Source organism: Pollachius pollachius (genome assembly GCF_949987615.1).
Source record: "Pollachius pollachius genome assembly, chromosome: 17".
NCBI lineage: Eukaryota > Metazoa > Chordata > Actinopteri > Gadiformes > Gadidae > Pollachius > Pollachius pollachius.
The window spans coordinates 4,623,009-4,641,499 of NC_136950.1; the positions used below are offsets into that span (position 1 = coordinate 4,623,009).

Consider the following 18,491-nt stretch of genomic DNA (forward strand, 5'->3'; position numbering starts at 1 on the left):
CATTGCGCCAAATGGCAACAGATGCCGCCAGGCGCAGCTACAACACACTTTACGGTAAGTTTTCTGAACCAGGAAGCATGATTTAAAGTGTTTACCTTATTGTACATCCATCGTGTTTACATCCCATGGGTGACTACAAGACAGAAACGGGTGCACAGGTTGGACGAAAAATATTTAGAATTTTATATTTGTTTTGTTTTACCAACCACCATGAACATTAGTTCGGTTGAAAAGTTATTTATTAAGCTACACTTTTTTTTAAATGACCCCAAATAACCGAAAGGCACTACTTCCAGCTGTACACCAGAGACCAGAAACTTTTTAATGATAGGCTGTTAAACTCCTTTTTTAGATTAACCAAATCTTGACAAACGTAACGACATTCATTAACAACTTTAGGTTTAAGTTTCCAATTCTTAAAAGCTATGGTTCTATTTTGTGCAGCTTTTTGCCAGGCTAGAAGCACGTCGCTGTCTGATCGATATCGAGCCACATCTGTTCCCCAAGAACTGCGGACCTCAGTATGGTAGGGCTCACAGTCACAAACTACACATTGTCAAATCAGACAATACAGATGAATCATCGGTACTTCTTTAATGTAATAGAGGTGTGTATATGATTGAAGCTATATGTCAATGCGATGTAGAGGGCTGTCTTTCTGGCGTCTTTCCAAAACAAACTTTGTGTATCTGTTTCTCTGGAACAGGGGAGGTGGTTGAATTACATGGTTTGGAAGGGACAGGTAAGCAACTGTTGTCTAAATTACGTGTTTTATTAAGAGATCTTTGATTCGTTGCTATACCCTATTACTTTTGTGTGTGTGTGTGTGTGTGTGTGTGTGTGTGTGTGTGTGTGTTCACACGTGTATCACAAGGTAAGACAGAGCTGCTGTACCACCTGCTGTGTCGCTGCATCCTGCCTGTAGAGGCTGGAGGTATGGGTGTGGAGGCGGTGTTTGTGGACACTGACTACAGCCTGGACATGTTGCGCCTGGTCACCATACTGGAGAACAGACTGGCTGCTGGTACACACACACACACACACACACACACACACACACACACACACACACACACACACACACACACACACACACACACACACACACAAATCTCTGTTCAGTTTATGTTGCTGAACTGAGATCTAACTTCACAAAGCTGTCTGTCGTTGCAATACAATTATTATGTATTCCATCTCTACTCTGATCGGTCTAGGTCGCTCTTCCAGCAGCCCACAGGCTGAGTCCGATGCCGAGTGTTCGCAGGAGGCCGCCCTGCGCACCTGTCTCTCCCGCCTCCTTGTGGTCCACTGTGGCTCTTCCTCCCAGCTGCTCCTCACCCTCCACTACCTGGAGACCTCCCTTTCCTCCCGGCCCAGCCTATCGCTGTTGCTCATCGACAGTATCTCAGCTTTCTATTGGCTGGATCGCTGCGGGGGCGGGGAAAGTGTGGCCAGACAGGAGGACAGGCTCACCAAGTGTTCAGAGTTGCTCTCTAGACTACTAAGGTGTGTGTGTATTTACTGTTTTATCTTCCCTTTAAGCTCAGAATGGTTACAGATGTCTATGTAGGTCACCTTATGGACGATTTATGTTTCCTTTTTTTCCTTCAGAGATTACAGAATCACGGTTTTCGCCACCTCGCACGCCATCAGAAGGAACTACAGAAACATTGCTACTACTTCGTCATCCTCTTCCTCCTCCCCCTCATGTTCTGAGTATGAGCAGCCATACCTCTGTCGCCCATGGCGACGCTTGGTAACCCACAGGCTGCTGTGTTCCAGGGGAACGCCTGGAGCCAACATGGCCACCGCGTGCACTGAGGAGCAGAGCCGAAGACAGGCGTTCAACGTTCGCTGCTTCTCCTCCTCCTCCTCCTCCTCCTCCTCCTCCTCCTCCTCCAAAGTGACCAAGGCTCACAAGAGCAGCTCATTCTATGTGACTGACGGAGGAGTAGTGTTTGTTTAAAATTCCAGCCGACCTTGTTGTTTTGTTCCTGAAAATAACAGCCTTGATTTTTGTGAGTTTGTACACATATTCGCTACGTATATGTGGTGTTATCTATAAAAAGCGTTCTGAAGCCAATGCGCTTTATGTATGTTGCATCTGACGTTGAAACTGCTACACTGGAACTTTTCACGCTCAGAGAAAACTGCGTTTACACCTTATTTCCACCAGGGGGAACCACTTGAATCCCACCCGCACACATCATAAGTTTGGCTGGCTGGGAGCTGAGGCCTATGAATCATGGGTTTATAATCTTAGGAGTCCTTTTCCATTTTAGGGTACACCTGTAGCTCCGTTCAGTAGTTTGGTTTTGACAACTAAAGGAAATCACTCAACAAATATCTGACAACAAGGCATTCTAATGTGTTGATGTGATATCTTCTCTTGGATACTCCCGTTTTTCGGACTGGGTTTGTTAATATGGCATTGGTTTTACAATCCATTTATTTATACTAGCTTGTATAGGCATACCTGTACTATGTTCCGAAATAAAGTATGCCTTAACAATTTAGCTCTGAATTAATTTGTAGGAAGGATGTGCCCAGAAATGCTGTTTGAAGATTTAACAAGCACATTTCTCGTCCATCACACTGGTTACAAAATAAATATTTTCGTAGAGATACACATTCATTCTTCTCATGTATGTGGCTCTACCTCTGTTCGTTTCTTCTGTTTCTTTTGCTGGACAGATCATTTCCTCTGTACTGGACCTCAACTTCCTCTTTCCCTCTCGCTGGATCTATTTGATCAAAAATGATAATATAACAATTCTTAAATTAAGATATAGTTGTTATAATACGTCAATGGAATATACGGTTCTCTTTATTTGGAGGTTGTAGGCACAATTTAGTTTAGACTTCATCCATAAAACATGATTGAGACTGGTTGATGAAATTGAAATAATTTTTCATCACCCATTGGCACTGTTGACTGATACCAAAACCATTATTTTTGTTTGAAGGAAACAATATAATCAAGAGCAGCTGATGTAAGGGCTTTTCCCGGTTACGACAGCAGTATGCCTTTCGTTTTAAAACAGGTTATAGCAATAGGCCTAGTACATCACTAGCTGCTCAGGGTATTGTCAGAAACATCAATCCAGATCACAATTGCAATCCTTTTGAATTCCAAATTCTGCTCCGCATAAAAACTAGTTCGATTATTGGTTTATTAAGACTCTCCGTTATTCTGGGTGTTTTTAACTAAATGAACCATTTGTAAACATGTATGTCAAAGTCCGTTTTTGATCCCCTCCAGAATGCTGAAGCCCTCCGTGTTTTCCGGTGTTCCGTCTGATGACAGAGAGGGTGCTTCACCCGAACGGCTTTCCAAGGCTCCCTCCGCAGGGTCAGACACACTTTTTCACAACACATTTTCACTCTGCCACTAACACAGTTCATTTCAAAAGCTAAAACTAGTAATTCAGTCCAAATTTACTACAGGCATATGTATTCTTGTCGTTCACACTAGACACATGTTTCGGCGCTCACACACAAACTAATGTTTTATCGGACCTACTTCTTCTACTATCGTTGACAGGCAGTGCTTCGGTCGATCCGAAACATGGCCTCCATGATGGAGCGTACGCTTTAACTTTAATTTTCGCGTTTTAGAGGTGAAAATCACGCTTTTTATTTCAACCTCAAGGGAATGTTTCGTCGGAAAATATTATGTCAACCCTATGAAACAAATGCTATCACTCGGAGAAGTTCGTTGCTGGAATTAAAATCGGTTTAAGTTGGCTGCAAAGCTGGAGAGGAAAAAGAGAATTGCATCAATTCCGTAAGGGTTTTTCTTTTCTCACGACACTTCTGCATGTTTATCTCTCTGTTTGCGGCTATCGGCTGTATTATCCAATTGTTATTAATGCTAAATTAATCTGGGATGAATCCAAACCCAGCTATCTAGACTGAATGCACTCCTTTATATTGCGCGCTAAGAGCTAGCTTGTTAGCTAATGCTAACAGAAAAGTGATCAGTCAAATTCTGGGCGGTCCACACGAACCCCCCAATATAGGAAGCTGCTACTAATGTTGTGTTGCCAAACCTTTCTATTGTGTAGTCAATTATAGAGGATTTAGTTATCCGTTTTGACGATGATTGTGAAACGTGTGTTTTAACTCATGGGTGTTTTAATATGTACTTCCACCACCAGTACGGGCATTTACACTGTAAGTAGATTCATACTATAACCCAATTCCTTCGGATGTGAGCATGCATCTTTTAGATGGACGAACCATACTTCTAGACATGAATCAAGGTACGATTACAATGCATAGCTGAAACACGTTTAGGCATCAAGCAGGCAGATGCAGCTGGGTATTACGATCGTCACCCCATTCAGTGTTTTAAAGCCATCCAACGGGGAACATGTATAAGTGGAGATCATAAGTTGCAGACAATTCGATCATTTTTGATCGATTACGGCTGATGGATAAAGTCAAAGTCAACATTGCTTTCAGGACGTATGATGTGTTGTTGTCATCGAGGTTGATGATCTAGGCCGAAACACTACCCAGTTCACCGCCATGCCATTGGCCGGTTGTCTGCTTACTCGGCACCTTGCTGCACGGAGGGAGCCAGTGTGGAGCAAGAGTCTAGTCTAAAGGCCTCACTGGACGTTGTGTATAGAAAACAATCGGGGTTGTTGAGACTGGGGAGGACGTTTCCCATAGCATATCAGAGTAACTGATGCTTACTGTGGAGTATGTCCGGGGTTGTTTGTTTGACGGTTGGAAAGTCCGTTTTACTGCCCTGATCTTTCACTCTTGTCTCCATTAGAACACATTTGATCAGACATGGGAAATTGGTTATGCTGCCAATTTCCACAGATAAGCTTTATTAGATTAATTATGTGTAAAGTTGTCTCTTGAGTCATTGTGCCGTGTTTAAATTACTTAGTATAATGTTATTGTATTGTTTAGTTATAGCCTACCACCTCTGGAAAGTATCTTATTTATGTTAGAGAATCACCTCATTTAGTGTTGCCTATTTAATTTGATAAAAGTGATGTGCCAAGATACACCAGGGTTGTTGCTGCTGGAAGGCCCCACGCCAGCAGAGGCCATATTTGGGTGTTCTGGGTTTATTAATTCATTGCTAGAGAGAACTAATATAAATATGTATGTGTGTGTGACTACAGACTAGAACCAATATATAGTCTAGTATTCAAATAATGATTATGTGATCTTATGTGTATGAATATGCAAGTGGAAAAGGTAAACCAATAATTCTGCACATTTTTTAAAGTGTAGTGTATATGATTTAGTCCGTCTAGCTAGTAGGTTGCAATCTCCAACCAAGGTACATCCGATGTGATGTCATTGTCTACAATGGCATCTAGTAATCAAGTGTCAAGTGATGAGGTTCAATGATAGATTCATAATTTGTATGCAGCTATTTGGTTTGAAAAACTTTTACTTGGATAGAATTCAAGTAATTATGTAGTTCACTAAAGAGTTAAGTTAAAGACAAATGTTTGACTGCCAATGTGTTTATCAGAAGGAAGCTATAGAATGAGAGAATGCGTTTCTAAGAAAGGTCATTCATGCCACTCCAGTTATTTGTAAATGGTTGGGCTTACCTGAAGTCTGACATAGTATAATGCACAGACTAGTATTAGGTGCAAAATATGTAGGCTACCAGTCCTCAGCAGAACGCGAAACGCCACCAACTTCTTCCACCATCTCAAAAGCTACCATCCCACAGAGCACTACTAAAGCCGGAGTTTGCACTATCATGCTAGCGTCAGCTTCCCCCCAACTACTTGCCAACCACCCAGTCCTACTGCTAGTCAAACTTCTGTTTAACAACCGGCACATGTGTCTGCTTTTTCAGCCATTACCCCATACGAAAAGAAATCGAAGCGATATAAAGAAATAAACAGCACAATTACGTACTGTATTGCTAAATGTATGATGTCTGTAAGCAAGGTTGAAAAACAGGGCTTCAAGAAACTAATGAGTGTCATGGAAGCTAAGTAGGCACTACCTGGGCGACTATTCTTATTTTTTTTCCTCAACATCCCCTCAGCCCTACTCTCTAGCAGTTGTTTGCTTATTCATTGTTTTATCTAATCAATGATCAGTATACTACCTCCTAAAATGTATGATGTTTGAAACCAGGCATTTGATGTGATGGGGAATCAAAGCAGTTCTAATTTTTATTTTATTTATTTCTGATAATAAATAATTGTGTATTATAATCCATTAAAAAACATCATATTTATTTAGGGTTCTGTCATAAGGAGAATTGAGCATTATTATTATGATAATTATCTATCGATTAATATTAAAAAACATATAATTTTTGGCCATATCTTCCAGCTGTAGATTATATAAAAGACAAAAAGCCAGTACATATATTATGATGTAGCATATGTACATAAAATGGCTTTCAATGACATGACACTCTCAAAATCTCTAATCTTCTTCATTCCATGATGCTAATTATTATCTTCTTCAGGGTAAATGCTGTTTATAGAACAATATTTTATTGAGAATATAATTTTATATTCAATTGTTGCAGTTCAGTTCAGTGGCGGCCGGTGATCAAAAATGTTGGTGGGGCGCAGTTATAGACTGGGGGTCCCCCACAGGAAAATTTGAATTAGGTAGATTTGATTTACTATTCATTCAGATTCATAGCCTACATCCTGACTTGCAAGGCCTGGAAAAGCTTACACTGCATACAGACGTACTTTATTGCTATTCCACAAGCCATTGTTATTTGACCCATTGTTGTTTTTCTGATATTGAGACAAATCATGATCACTGTCCTATAGCACATTTTTGAGTCTCAATGTCTATCTATATGTCTCTGCTTGATAGACAGCAAGTGCAAGCTTACATTGACGTCAACGTGGCCGGCGCCCCTGACTTGGAGGAGGGCTTTATTTCTAATGACCAACTAGCCTAGCCCAATCATTGACGTTCAGAAGCATTTAAATGGTTGCTGGCAGTGTTAAGAACGGTCTATCACACAATTAAACGAGGATAAACGCTTTGTATTTTTGTTGATTTTGTTACATATTATAATAGTTGATTCATAGTTGGCAGAAATATTCAAGTGAATATTTCAGGGAGGGGTGGCGCCCTCTATTGACCCACCGCCACTGTTTCAGTGCTTAGAGCTGCTCATCGATGTTGCACTTTATGCATTAAGTCTTAATGCATAAAGTGCAATATCAAGATAACCATTAAAGGTTATCATGTCTTAATGATTAAGACATACCTTAACAAATGTGTGAGACTTGACTTGCATGCTTTTTTGTGGAAGTACAGTTGGACAGAAAGTTTATAGTGAAACTAACGTTTTGACATATAAAATAGTTTTATTTTAATATTAGTGTGCAGTGATATAGGAAGACCTGCTGAGTTCCATGAAAATGTCTTTGCGATAAGCAGCATTGGTGCCTTACGCACTCGACACTATGGGGCTTACTGGCCAGAAATGAGGCTTGTTGGATTGTGGCTCCATGCTGGTCAGCATGCTGGTCAGGTCACTAAGTGGGGCAAACAATATCTTGTAGTACCCATTCTGCCTTGACACAGAAAGTACACCCCCCAAGAGTTTACCATAGCTATAATCTGACATTCTTTAGCAATAGTAGCAGCGGTGGCACTGGTCAAGAACATTGTCTCAGCATCAGGTAAACAGGGTTCCCTCTGGTGAAAGTGATCGTACACTGTTTAAACATCTCCCAAAGCTCTTCTCGTTATCTGTTAACATGTCAGCTCATTCACGTCTGCACTAAACGAGGTCCATCCTGAGTAATGCTAATGTCGTAGTCCTGTCACTGGCTGGGATGGTTTGACCGGCTCCGGCCTTGTATATACTGCCTGATCTATGTGTGCAGACTTGTGTCACCCCTGAATTCTGTCCGCCTGCATTTGTTTTCTTGAAGCAACTTAAGTCCAATCCATGTCGGCGGGTCACAGAGCCCTTGCCGTTACTCATTCGTTCTCCATGTTGTGATTGGTCAAAATAGCCGGCTGTCATGGGGTCTGATGCGTGTGTCAGTAGTTCATTGGGTCACAGTGAGTTAATCTACTCGCCTGTCTGCCTTGTTATAGTTGTCTGGCTGGTCTGGTTGAGCCCAGCTTCAGTGTCTGAGTGATGCCAAATTTTACTACACATTTCCAAGGTTCTCCTCAACATGTTTTTCAGTCTGCAGGGAGTGCGGACCATGGATTATGTTGACCCAAATACTAAATTAGTTTTAGATTAGCTCTTTGTTTTTGGCTCAGCTTTTATCGAGTAAGCTTCAACATTTAAGGGCAGCTCGTGCAGCTGTGTTCTTCAATTGGCCTCAAAATGTTACATTTAATTCAGGTAACCTCTTCAGCAATGGATTTAAAGTTGACGCTTACACTATTAGGGTGATTTAGAATAAATATGATCTGTTAGTTTACCCTGGCTTTGCTTTTTCATGACACGACTGCAAACTAGCTATCAACTGTATAATGTTTCATTGTGTCCGTGTCTTTTTTTCCAGAATGCCATCAGGGGCTCAGTCTCAGGAGCTTCGGGACAGGGGCCCGCCTCCTCCTGTCACTCGTGCCGGACGCAGCGCCGGATTGGCCAAGGCGGCTGCCAGCAGTCCTACCCCAGAGAAGCGGCCGCGTGGGCGACCTCGGAAAGACGGGAGTACCGGCCGCTCCGCGCTGCCGCCGACTCCACCCCCCCCGACTCCTCCCCCGCCACAATCAAGGACAAAGTAAGTCGAAGCCCCCCGTCCGAACCCTCTTAGTGTATCGAGGCCTTGAGGTGACCGTACACCTCCCCTCCAATACCTCGCCCGCCTGCAGCTGAATAGCTTTTTCTCATTTATATGGAGCTTCTTCTTTTAATTAGCTTGAGTAAAACCGTTAGATGGACTGGTTTTGACCGGTCTAAATTAAATATATATTTTTTTGCAAACAATAATGTAGTCAAGACCACCATAGTGCACTTTCTGTATTTGTGCACCAGGGGGCTGATGTGTGGAATACAGTGAGGTGATTCCTTTTTAACAGAGAAATGACATCCTCCACAACTAGAATCAAATCAGTCAGAACACATTTGTGGTAGTTGTGTAGCCATAGTACGACAACATGTACAACGACATGTATAGCCCAGAATTAACAAACACAGACAGCTTGCCAATGAATTGGGGCAGATTGCATACATTTTAAACAAAACATTTTCTTTTCAAATTTGTTGGCCTGTCTAGGTTAACTGGTGGAGCATGGAATTAACACGGCCTGGGTAAGGGGTTCGATCTCATGCCAAGAGTGGGCACTCACTATTGAAAGACTCATTCGATAAAAACCTCCATCAAATGGCATATAGATGCATTGCTATATTTATTTGGGGGAAGACCAAAAGGAATTGATCGTTGTGAACAATGGGTATTGCTGTGATTAAGCAGATCTAACCCCTGTCCCCCCCCATACCTTCCTTAAACTCCTTAAGACCATTACCTTTTTATCCAGAAGTGACTTTCCTTGAAAGAGATCACACTATTTTTCTATATACAGGGCTTCTGTTATCCCATTTCTGGAGCACATGTAAATGCGTCAATCGAATCAGTGCCATAAATTGATTATTGTCAGTAATAGCTGTCCTGCTGCATGCAGACAGACTCTATTCGTTGTGCGCTGTCACCGCCATACTGTATCTGGCAGACTCCCTGGGACACTTCCACTGCTTTTACGATTCTAAAGGTTGTTCAGGTGTCTATCATCCCTTCAAAGAAAGAGTCCATCGCTTTTCAGTCTTGCTTCTGCATCGTGATCTATCGTTGCTATATTCCAAGTAAAACAAGACATTATGCTGGGAGAAAGTTCTGTTTGATATTTTGGGCTCTTAGTAGTCCAAGTTTAATAGAGCCGGCTCTGCAGTGATGCTGTTGTTCAGGATGTTAACCCCGGCCTCTCTGGTTTGGTGCCCAGATTGTAACATCATTGGTTTGATTAGATGATAAATAAACGTATTTCTTCTCCCCCATTCTATGTTGCTCATTTAATATTGTTTCTGGATTTATCCCCGTGTTTCATTTAGTCTGAAGGTATGGTGTTCCAAGGAGACCCTAGAACTACATAGCCTTGCAGCAGCAGCGGCTATACCGGATGACTTATCTGCTCTCGTGTTGTTGTTGTTGTTGATGTTGATGGTAACTCTTATGAAGACGATGGGTATCCCACTCGCGCTCAGTCAGCTGGAGAGTCAGACTGAGAACGGTCTGCAAGGACGCGGTGGCGCGGTGCCCTCATATTGAGCCAGTGGGATGACTCAGCCTATCTGATTCACTGCTGATAACGGCAGCACTTAGTATTTTACTCCAGTCCAGGTGAAGGGGGGTGAAGGGGTTTTAACGCGTCTCGAGTGAATGCACCAATAAGGACTTTGCACAGCTTCAAACTGATTTGGGTTGGCCTAGTAAATGAATTTATAACCTATATATTACTACACTGTATGGAAACACATCAGCACGTGTGTGTTTCATGTAACCAAAAACACAGTGCACTCGCTGACTCATGGCAGCACATTTGTTTGCACGTCTGTGCTTGTGCGCACGCAAAATGTGGATTCCATGCTTATGGTTGTGGTATTTTGTAAGCAAAAATGCTACATTCCGAGCTGCATGGCTTGTGTTTACAACAAATCTATTTAGTTAACAAACTAATGGATGTGATTCTGATTCACACACACAATGTGTGTTCACACCTGAGATGCATGCATTAATCACGAAACATCATCAAACAAAACACAATGTATCAATGAGAAGGCGAGTGCTTTCTATCCTTGGCATGCACACAGATGGACCTGACTGTGTCCATGAAGCAGAGGCCATGACCTCAGGTAAAGTCCTGCCTTTGTGATCGGGGGAGGCTGTGCTAATGAAAAACCACAACCCTATGATTCAGTTCTGTTTGATTTTTCTTTGAATCCACTGACTGAGTTTCAAGTTATGCAGCACAATTACTGGGCTCATTTTTTATGTATTGGCATCGCCACCAAGTTTACGTTCTACCCCTGGGGTTGGTTCTGGCATTCATCTCGGCCAGCATTCTAAAGGTCATAAGTTAAAGGTCGTGACCGACCTAGGCTCTTTGTTTCCCTTATGGTCGACATCCCCAATAAAGCAGTGCTTAATCACTTTGTGTGGGTGTTTCTTCACATGCTGGTACATAGTCAGCAGAAGGCAACGCTTGTAGAAAAACGAGGGGCATCATCATTTCAATAGCAAAACATTTGTTAAATGTGGCTCTAGAGTCTAATGGAAGGGCATCTCAATAGCCTCAAACTATGTCACTCTTATCGGGTCTCTCTATTGCTTATTTTTGCTTTATCTATTGTGTTTGGTTTTTAAACATTTCTCTTAGTTTTATTTTTTTTTGTAATTTTTTGGTGTGTTTGAAGTCTTCTGACTCCAATATACATGCCCTTATTCGTACAGGGCCAGGGGATGTTTGTGTGGTAGCACGCTGTTATTGGAAAGGAAGTGGTTAAGTTGCATGCTGGGTAAGCAGTCGAGTGGTCCGGGGTTGGAGTGGAGGGGGATGGGAGAAGAGAGAGATTGCGCGAGAAGGAGAAAAGGAGGTGTGTGTGTGTGTGTGTGTGTGTGTGTAGTGGCTCCAGTCCAGCCAATCAGCTACTCCAGTCCGGGTTTTAACATCGTCCCCTCCCCCAGAACTGGAACTACTTTCCACAGCACAGCTCTCAGGCCTGTCAACAAACATAACACACTCATACATACACAGACATGCAGTCGCTACATAAAACTCAATCATAAACATAAGACGCACACATTCATGCATACACATAGGGAACTCATTTCTGCCTAAGCATATCTCAAGGAGTCGTATAACAGACATGCACTGCTTTGTCTCTTTTGTCTCTTTGTGTGTGTATGGCTGGGGCCCAATAGTAATTCTTGGAACCAATAGTAGGCCTTGACACGGAGTCACCAGGGTCAACTGGACCACTGAAGTTGTTGGACTGTCATCATGAGTGTGTTTCCCATTCGCCTTTCGGTTGAACGAATGCATACAGAGATTGTTTCCACTCACACCTTCATATTAACAATGCAAAATGCCATGCAAATGTATGTGGAGTACGCATGTACAGAAACACAAGCCCTTGTTCTTGCGTAGTGCAGTAGTACAGTGTGTGTACGTCCATGTTTGCAAGAGAATGCATGTGTTCACATTAACTTACGGTATGGATGAACAATGGTTTGAGAGACAGAAAGATCAGGCCAGAAATAGAATTTTGAACGAGAGCGTCAAACGATATGCAAGACGGACAACAGAATCTTCGAATTGGACCGGCTCAATACTGATTCAGCTTCGGATGTCCAAGAACCACATTCATCTTGGGTTTAATTTACACTCACGCATGATTGCAACTGATTTTGTCAACCCTGTAAATTAAGTTAAACAATGTCAGCAAACTATCTACATAAACACATTTCTGCCTTTCTCTTTTCTCTCTCCAGCCGGAGGAGTCGAAGTCGAAATCAGGATGAAGACACCCGGAGTCCAACAGCGAAGAAAACGCCACAGAAAACAGGTGTTTACTTGCGTGGCACATCTGTGTGCCTCATTCATAAAATATGGTTGTTATGGAAACCAGCTGTTGAACTTTGCTTTATACCAACGCTGCTTTCGGTTTCCACATCACATCCCTCAGTTCTCGTGGACATTTTTAAAATATGTCCATCTATTCAAATGTAATGTTAAGGGCCCTTTCCCACCCCCTCAGGTCTCCTTGATTTGTTGCTGGTGAAAAACCTGTTGTTAACTCCTGCTTGCTCTCCGCTCCACAGAGGTTAAAGAGTTGAAGCCAGTGGGCCGACGACGATCAGCTTCAAGAAAAAAATCCACTCCCGATCCCGAACCAGATCCCGATCCTGAACCAGTACCCACAGAGGACAGGCTCAGTCCACAACCAGAGCAGAACCCCACCCCTGCCCCATCGGACACTGAACGGGACTCACCCTCCAAGGATGACCTGCCAGTGCAGAGCCCAAACCCAGACCCCGGCCCTGGCCCTGGGGCAGGAGACAGAGCCAGCCCCATCCCTCCGAGCCCAAACCCAGTCCCCGGCCCTGGGGACGCAGACAGAGCCAGCCCCATCCCTCCGTCTGTCGGCACGGAGTGTCAGCTGGACCCTGGACTAGCTTCTGACCATGGAGGAGGGGAACCAGCCGATCGTGTCCCCGCTTCCCCAGTGAACACCCCAGTTAGTAGCCCAGGTCCTAGCCTGAGAGCAGAGCCTGAACCTGGGGAACAGCACCAATCCAGCCCTGATGCTAGTCCCACACCGTTGGAGGATTCTCATAATCTTTCCCCCACTCTCATTGAAGCCACATGTAATGCTACGCCGAGCGCTATGGAGGGCACACCTAATACCAGTCCTGGCCCAATGGAGGAAGGTACCAGCCCTCAAAGTCCCAGCCCAGTGGAAGGCAGTTGTTCAGCTAGTCCTCTCCCTCTAGAGGCTAGCTGTACTGCTGGCCCTATACCTATGGAAGGTACATGTCCTCAGAGCCCTGTGGAGGATCCCTGTCCTCCTATTCCCAGGCCTGTGGAGGATCCCTGTCCTCCTTTTCCCAGCTCTGAGGAGGATCCCTGTCCTCCTATTCCCAGCTCTCAGGAGGATCCCTGTCCTCCTATTCCCAGCCCTGTGGAGGATCCCTGTCCTCCTATTCCCAGCTCTGAGGAGGATCCCTGTCCTCCTATTCCCAGCTCTCAGGAGGATCCCTGTCCTCCTATTCCCAGCCCTGTGGAGGATCCCTGTCCTCCTTTTCCCAGCTCTGAGGAGGATCCCTGTCCTCCTATTCCCAGCTCTGAGGAGGATCCTTGTCCTCCTATTCCCAGCCCTGTGGAGGATCCCTGTCTTTGTAGCCTCAGTCCGGTGCAGGAGCAGTGTCTTCCACAGGACGGTAGCAGCATGGTAGAGGAGCCGTGTCTTCCGCAGGGCAGTAGCCCTGTGGTGGAGGTGGAGTGCCCTCCCAGCCCCATGGTGGAGGAGTCTCCACGTAGCCCCACCCCGGTGTTGGATCCATGCCCCTGTAGCCTGAGCCCCTTGGAGCTTTCTTGTCCCGGTAGCCCCAGCTCTGTGGAGGAGGAGTGCTGTCCGCACAGCCCTTTGCCTATGGAGACCACTGGGGAGAGGGATAGCCCGATGCTTCAGAGCCCTGTTCCCAGCCCTGTTCCCAGCCCCTGCCAGAGCCCATGCCCCAGGTTGAGCTACAGTCCTGGGCAGGAGGAGGACTCTCTGTCCCCCTTGTTCCACTGTTCCCTGTCAGACGATTCTGGAGGTTCGCCGGCCCCCTCCATTGGGCATGCCAAAAAACGGTAAGATATTACTAATTATTTATCTTCCATACCGGGTTTGATTTCTTTCTGTCTGCGTGACTCTGATGCGAGGTATTTGTTTCTGTGGCCTATTGGTAGAACCCGTTCAGCAACCACTAGACGACTAGATGTCTTGGGTTGGTTGGACCCAAGTGGGATGAGTTAATTGTGCCACTATTGGAGCGTGGAGATTTGACCATCACTGCCTATTCTGTGCTTATGGATGTTCATTGTTCATATTTGTCTTCCTCATGTCATCCCATGACAGCTGACGGGATGTTCTACTCTTATTGGCTGTCAGTGTACCAGCGGCGATGACATAGTTATGTCCATGACCACTTCTAGCGGTGGTGACCGGTTTTTAATGGCTGTTTCTAGGGATGTGCAGCTCTCCTCAAGGATGACTCGATACAAACCTCGATGCATGGGCTCCTATGTGGTACAGCAATTATGCCTTCAGTTTGAAACTATTAGGTGGGATTTGATTGGAATCTATGCGTGAGATTAAAGGATGCAGAATAAAAGATTATTCAGACTGACTAGTGAGCACTCACCTTTGGGTACTTCTGGATACCATGTAAAGAATAATTCAATAATAAATAACATGTCAGTTACCACAATAGTAAGAGTGCAAATTTCATCCGTAATTAACCCATTTACAAATGCAGTATAAGGCTCCTAGGCACGTTTGAGCAGTGCAGTGATGAATTGTGACCTTTGTAAGCCTACTATTCATACCTTTGTGTTGGAAGGCTAGGCCTATAAGCCAAAGGAATCATTAAATCAGCATTATTTCTGTCTCTTAGTTGCCTCAAACAGGGAACCGACTAGTTTCTCCTCTATATTCTGCATGCTTGCTGATATATTTATACCTCACTCCTTCATGGTCCTATTACCTGCTTCTTTAAGTTGTCGAGTAGGAAAGAAGTCCTTTAAGCCTAATTTTCCTCAATATTTCCCTAGTCTTTGCACAGTTACTTTGGGGATAAAAAAAAAACTGCCGATCCGATTTGCACATCTCTCCAATTGGCAGCTCAAATCCTCTAGACGCATTCGTGGCAGGAGACAGTCGGCACGACCCCAGTCAGTGGCGATTAGAGAAATTTGAATGAGTTTGAAAATAATCAAACAAGTATAAATGAGACCCACTTTGTACTTTGTGTCTACTTTTCTCCTTTCTGAGCTGGTGTTGCACTCTACGATGCTGAGTTGTCGGACGTTTAAGATTGACTGTTGTAAGGTCTGGCGTGTCAGAAGGCTATCGGGCTCTAGACTAACTACTTCCTTTTATTCTCTCCCCTCCCCCCCACAGAGTCAAGCAGTGTGCCTTCTGTTACCGTGGAGACGACCCTCCCCTGGGTCAGGGTCACCTGGTGGTGTTTGGACCCACGCCGGGCTATATTCCCCTCCACATCCTCAACCGCCGCGCCTCCCCGGACCGTGATAACGATTGCCATGACGACTGCTACCAAGTCGACCAGGGAGCTCGCACGTACGTCTCTTCGCGTTTTCTGTTCTTCACAATAAAAGGATAAACACTTCTAGCATTCTAGCATCTGTAAATCGGGTTCCAAGCATTGCTAATTTACTTGGGTAATGTCCATTTACTTATGAACTGACATGAATAGTGACAGACGTACACTCGCACTCTCTTTCTCAAACTCTTCTCTCTCTCCCTGAAGGTGCGGGAGTCCGGATGGTTCTGGTTCCAACGGTGAGTAGAATGCAAGAAGCACCTGCCTTTGAATCAAGAATGTGGAGGCCAATTACGATGTGTTTTAATTGAAAATACTTATTCCCATTACCCTACTGGAATGAACAATTATTTTTTGTAAAGCTGGCTGTTGCATAACAAGCGTGACCTATTTGAAGCCAGCAGTACTTGTGGTCTAGTCCTTACAAAATAGATATGGATATGGTTAAGATTAAGGTTGAGTGTTTTTTCTCGTAATTAAAAGAAATGGGCCAAAATGTAAGTGAGGCACCAAGATAATTTGGTACTACTTGTTAAAGTAAGCATTTATGTTTTTGCTTCTGATAAGCACTGCTTAGTAATGACTATTGGAGTTTATGACCTGCCATTACAATGCATCTCATAGTAGTCTGAAATTGTTCAATATCATGTCTTTCAGATGAGGAGATGGGCCAGAGGATATCCACAGAGTTCATAAAACAACTGGGTGCAATCGGGCTTCCCCACGACATCAATGTCCAATCACTGTTTGATCCCACAGGTACGCACGCATATGCACACATGCATATTATTTTCTTTCCATGTTGTATTGGAGCTTACAAAAGAACAGGGGGAATCGTTTAAAAGTCAGAAATATGCATTGAAGCGATTGTGTATTTTTCAGAAATTCAAAATTCAGCAGTAGAAATGGCTTTCAATTGAACAGCTTCTGAGTGCACACACATATGCACGTTAAGGGTGTAGTCAGGCATGTTAAATAGTGATGTAAAAGGCCTGGCTATAATGAAGTAACTGATTGGCTCGGCGTGTAGATGACCAGATCCTGGTATGGATGGAGTCATGTACAACTGCCTGAATAGGCTCCCTAACCACAACCTGCTTCTGATTTGCTGTTCCCCATGTGCGGTCTAGGCCAGTGCTGTGCTCACCTGCAGTGTGCATCATGGTCAGAAGGGGTTTGCCGAGGGGAGGGCCAATCATTGCTCTACGTCGACAAAGCCATCGACTCAGGAAGCACACAGGTATGGATCACTATTTGGTCATCAAGTCAGTTTCACGTTGACTTTATTAAAGTGCAACTGAGTCAACTGATACACTGGTCCCCTGGTTCAACCAGATCATGAGCCGGAGTCTGCGTCACTAAACATGTCCGCTGTCCTGTCCAGGTGTGCGTGTTCTGTCTTCGCCTGGGGGCGTCGTTACGTTGCCAGGAGACGGGCTGTGGGCGGAGCTACCACTACCCATGTGCTGCAGCGGCCGGGGCACACCAAGACTGGGAGCAGAGACACACGTTTTGTACCCGGCATACACCTGCAGGTACACCACGCACACACATTCCCAGACACACGCACTCACACACACACTAACACACTTTCAATCACTGTCCGGCCGCACACCTTTCTTTAAATTTGCTCTTCTAACGTTGTTTCTTATTTTTTTCTCCCTCAATCCCCCTGTCTTGACCTCCTAGTTTCGTCACAGTGTGTGTTGTGTTCTGAAGCGGGGGATGTCGGCAACCAGTTGATGTGTTGTTGTTGTGGTAATCGTTACCATGGTAGCTGCCAGGACCCCCCCATAACGCCAACCCCTCTTTGTAGGGCTGGATGGCAGTGTCCTCTCTGTAGGGTCTGCCAGACCTGCAGGTAACACACACACTCTCTCACTCCACACACACACACTCACTCAAGCCTGCCCCAACACACGCAGACTATACTATAAATAATAAATCTTGTTTCTTTAACCTTAATTTGGGAGGATTGAACACGATTGGTGTGTTTGGTGTGTATTAGGTTGCAAGGAGATGAAAATTCGCTGCTAGTCTGTGAGTGGTGTGATAAAGCATATCACATGCATTGCCTTGCACCTGCCTGGGATGAAACGCCTGGAAACCGCTGGAGGTGTAAGGTGAGAACCACACACACCAAGTTTGCACAGAGTCACATCAGCCGAAGTACACACCTCCGCAAGGTAGTATCAAGAGAATATACATGTCAATGCTATTGAACAGCTTCAGGCAGATTAGATTCCCTGGGAGATCAGGCTGAAGTGTCTGCTGCTGGCTAAGTTTTAGTAGATATTAAAGTGAAATGCTCTAGCTTACTGTTCTATGTAGATATTGTGCATACTGTTCTGTCTGGATGATGGCATTGCGATCCATGTGGCCTGAACTTTGTAATGCACTTCTCCTTATATGCCCTTTATATGACTTCCCCATTGTCCACAGAACTGTCGTGTGTGCAAACGGTGTGGAGTGAGATCTTCAGGTCAGTGGGCCAATCACCTTACTCTGTGTGAGTCCTGTGACCCTGGCCTGCCCTGCCCACTCTGCGACCAGGCTTCAGATCCCTCTTCCATGCAAAACCATCTCACCTGTTGCACCTGCTATAGGTACAGTACTCACAACACACAGCTATGCTTGCATACAAACACAAAATACCTTCACCTG

General features: G+C 44.5%; 2 protein-coding genes across 12 annotated transcripts in view; both read left to right on the top strand.

The window, feature by feature from the left end:
* Positions 1–69: 69 nt before the first annotated feature.
* On the top strand, positions 70–2,533 carry xrcc2 (X-ray repair complementing defective repair in Chinese hamster cells 2). Its single transcript, XM_079754391.1, has 6 exons — positions 70–158; positions 445–526; positions 707–742; positions 875–1,024; positions 1,215–1,506; positions 1,612–2,533. Exons 1-6 carry the CDS (start codon positions 126–128, stop codon positions 1,964–1,966), a joined length of 948 nt encoding a protein of 315 aa, XP_079610517.1. The 5' UTR covers positions 70–125; the 3' UTR covers positions 1,967–2,533.
* Positions 2,534–3,567: 1,034 nt separating this feature from the next.
* The window catches only part of LOC307088863 (uncharacterized protein), a 79,897-nt gene continuing 64,973 nt past the window's right edge, over positions 3,568–18,491 (top strand). For 10 of the 11 annotated variants that reach the window (XM_079754899.1, XM_079754904.1, XM_079754906.1 and 7 more), the window contains exons 1-12: positions 3,568–3,787; positions 8,502–8,723; positions 12,489–12,562; positions 12,819–14,352; positions 15,665–15,844; positions 16,035–16,066; positions 16,485–16,586; positions 16,958–17,067; positions 17,212–17,362; positions 17,517–17,688; positions 17,836–17,950; positions 18,270–18,433. In XM_079754899.1, the coding sequence (XP_079611025.1) occupies positions 8,503–8,723; positions 12,489–12,562; positions 12,819–14,352; positions 15,665–15,844; positions 16,035–16,066; positions 16,485–16,586; positions 16,958–17,067; positions 17,212–17,362; positions 17,517–17,688; positions 17,836–17,950; positions 18,270–18,433 (2,855 nt within the window). In that variant the 5' untranslated portion in view covers positions 3,568–3,787; position 8,502. Of the gene's footprint in view, positions 3,788–4,106; positions 4,177–8,501; positions 8,724–12,488; positions 12,563–12,818; positions 14,353–15,664; positions 15,845–16,034; positions 16,067–16,484; positions 16,587–16,957; positions 17,068–17,211; positions 17,363–17,516; positions 17,689–17,835; positions 17,951–18,269; positions 18,434–18,491 lie in introns of those variants that run through there. The other variant, XM_079754902.1, reaches the window with a different exon arrangement.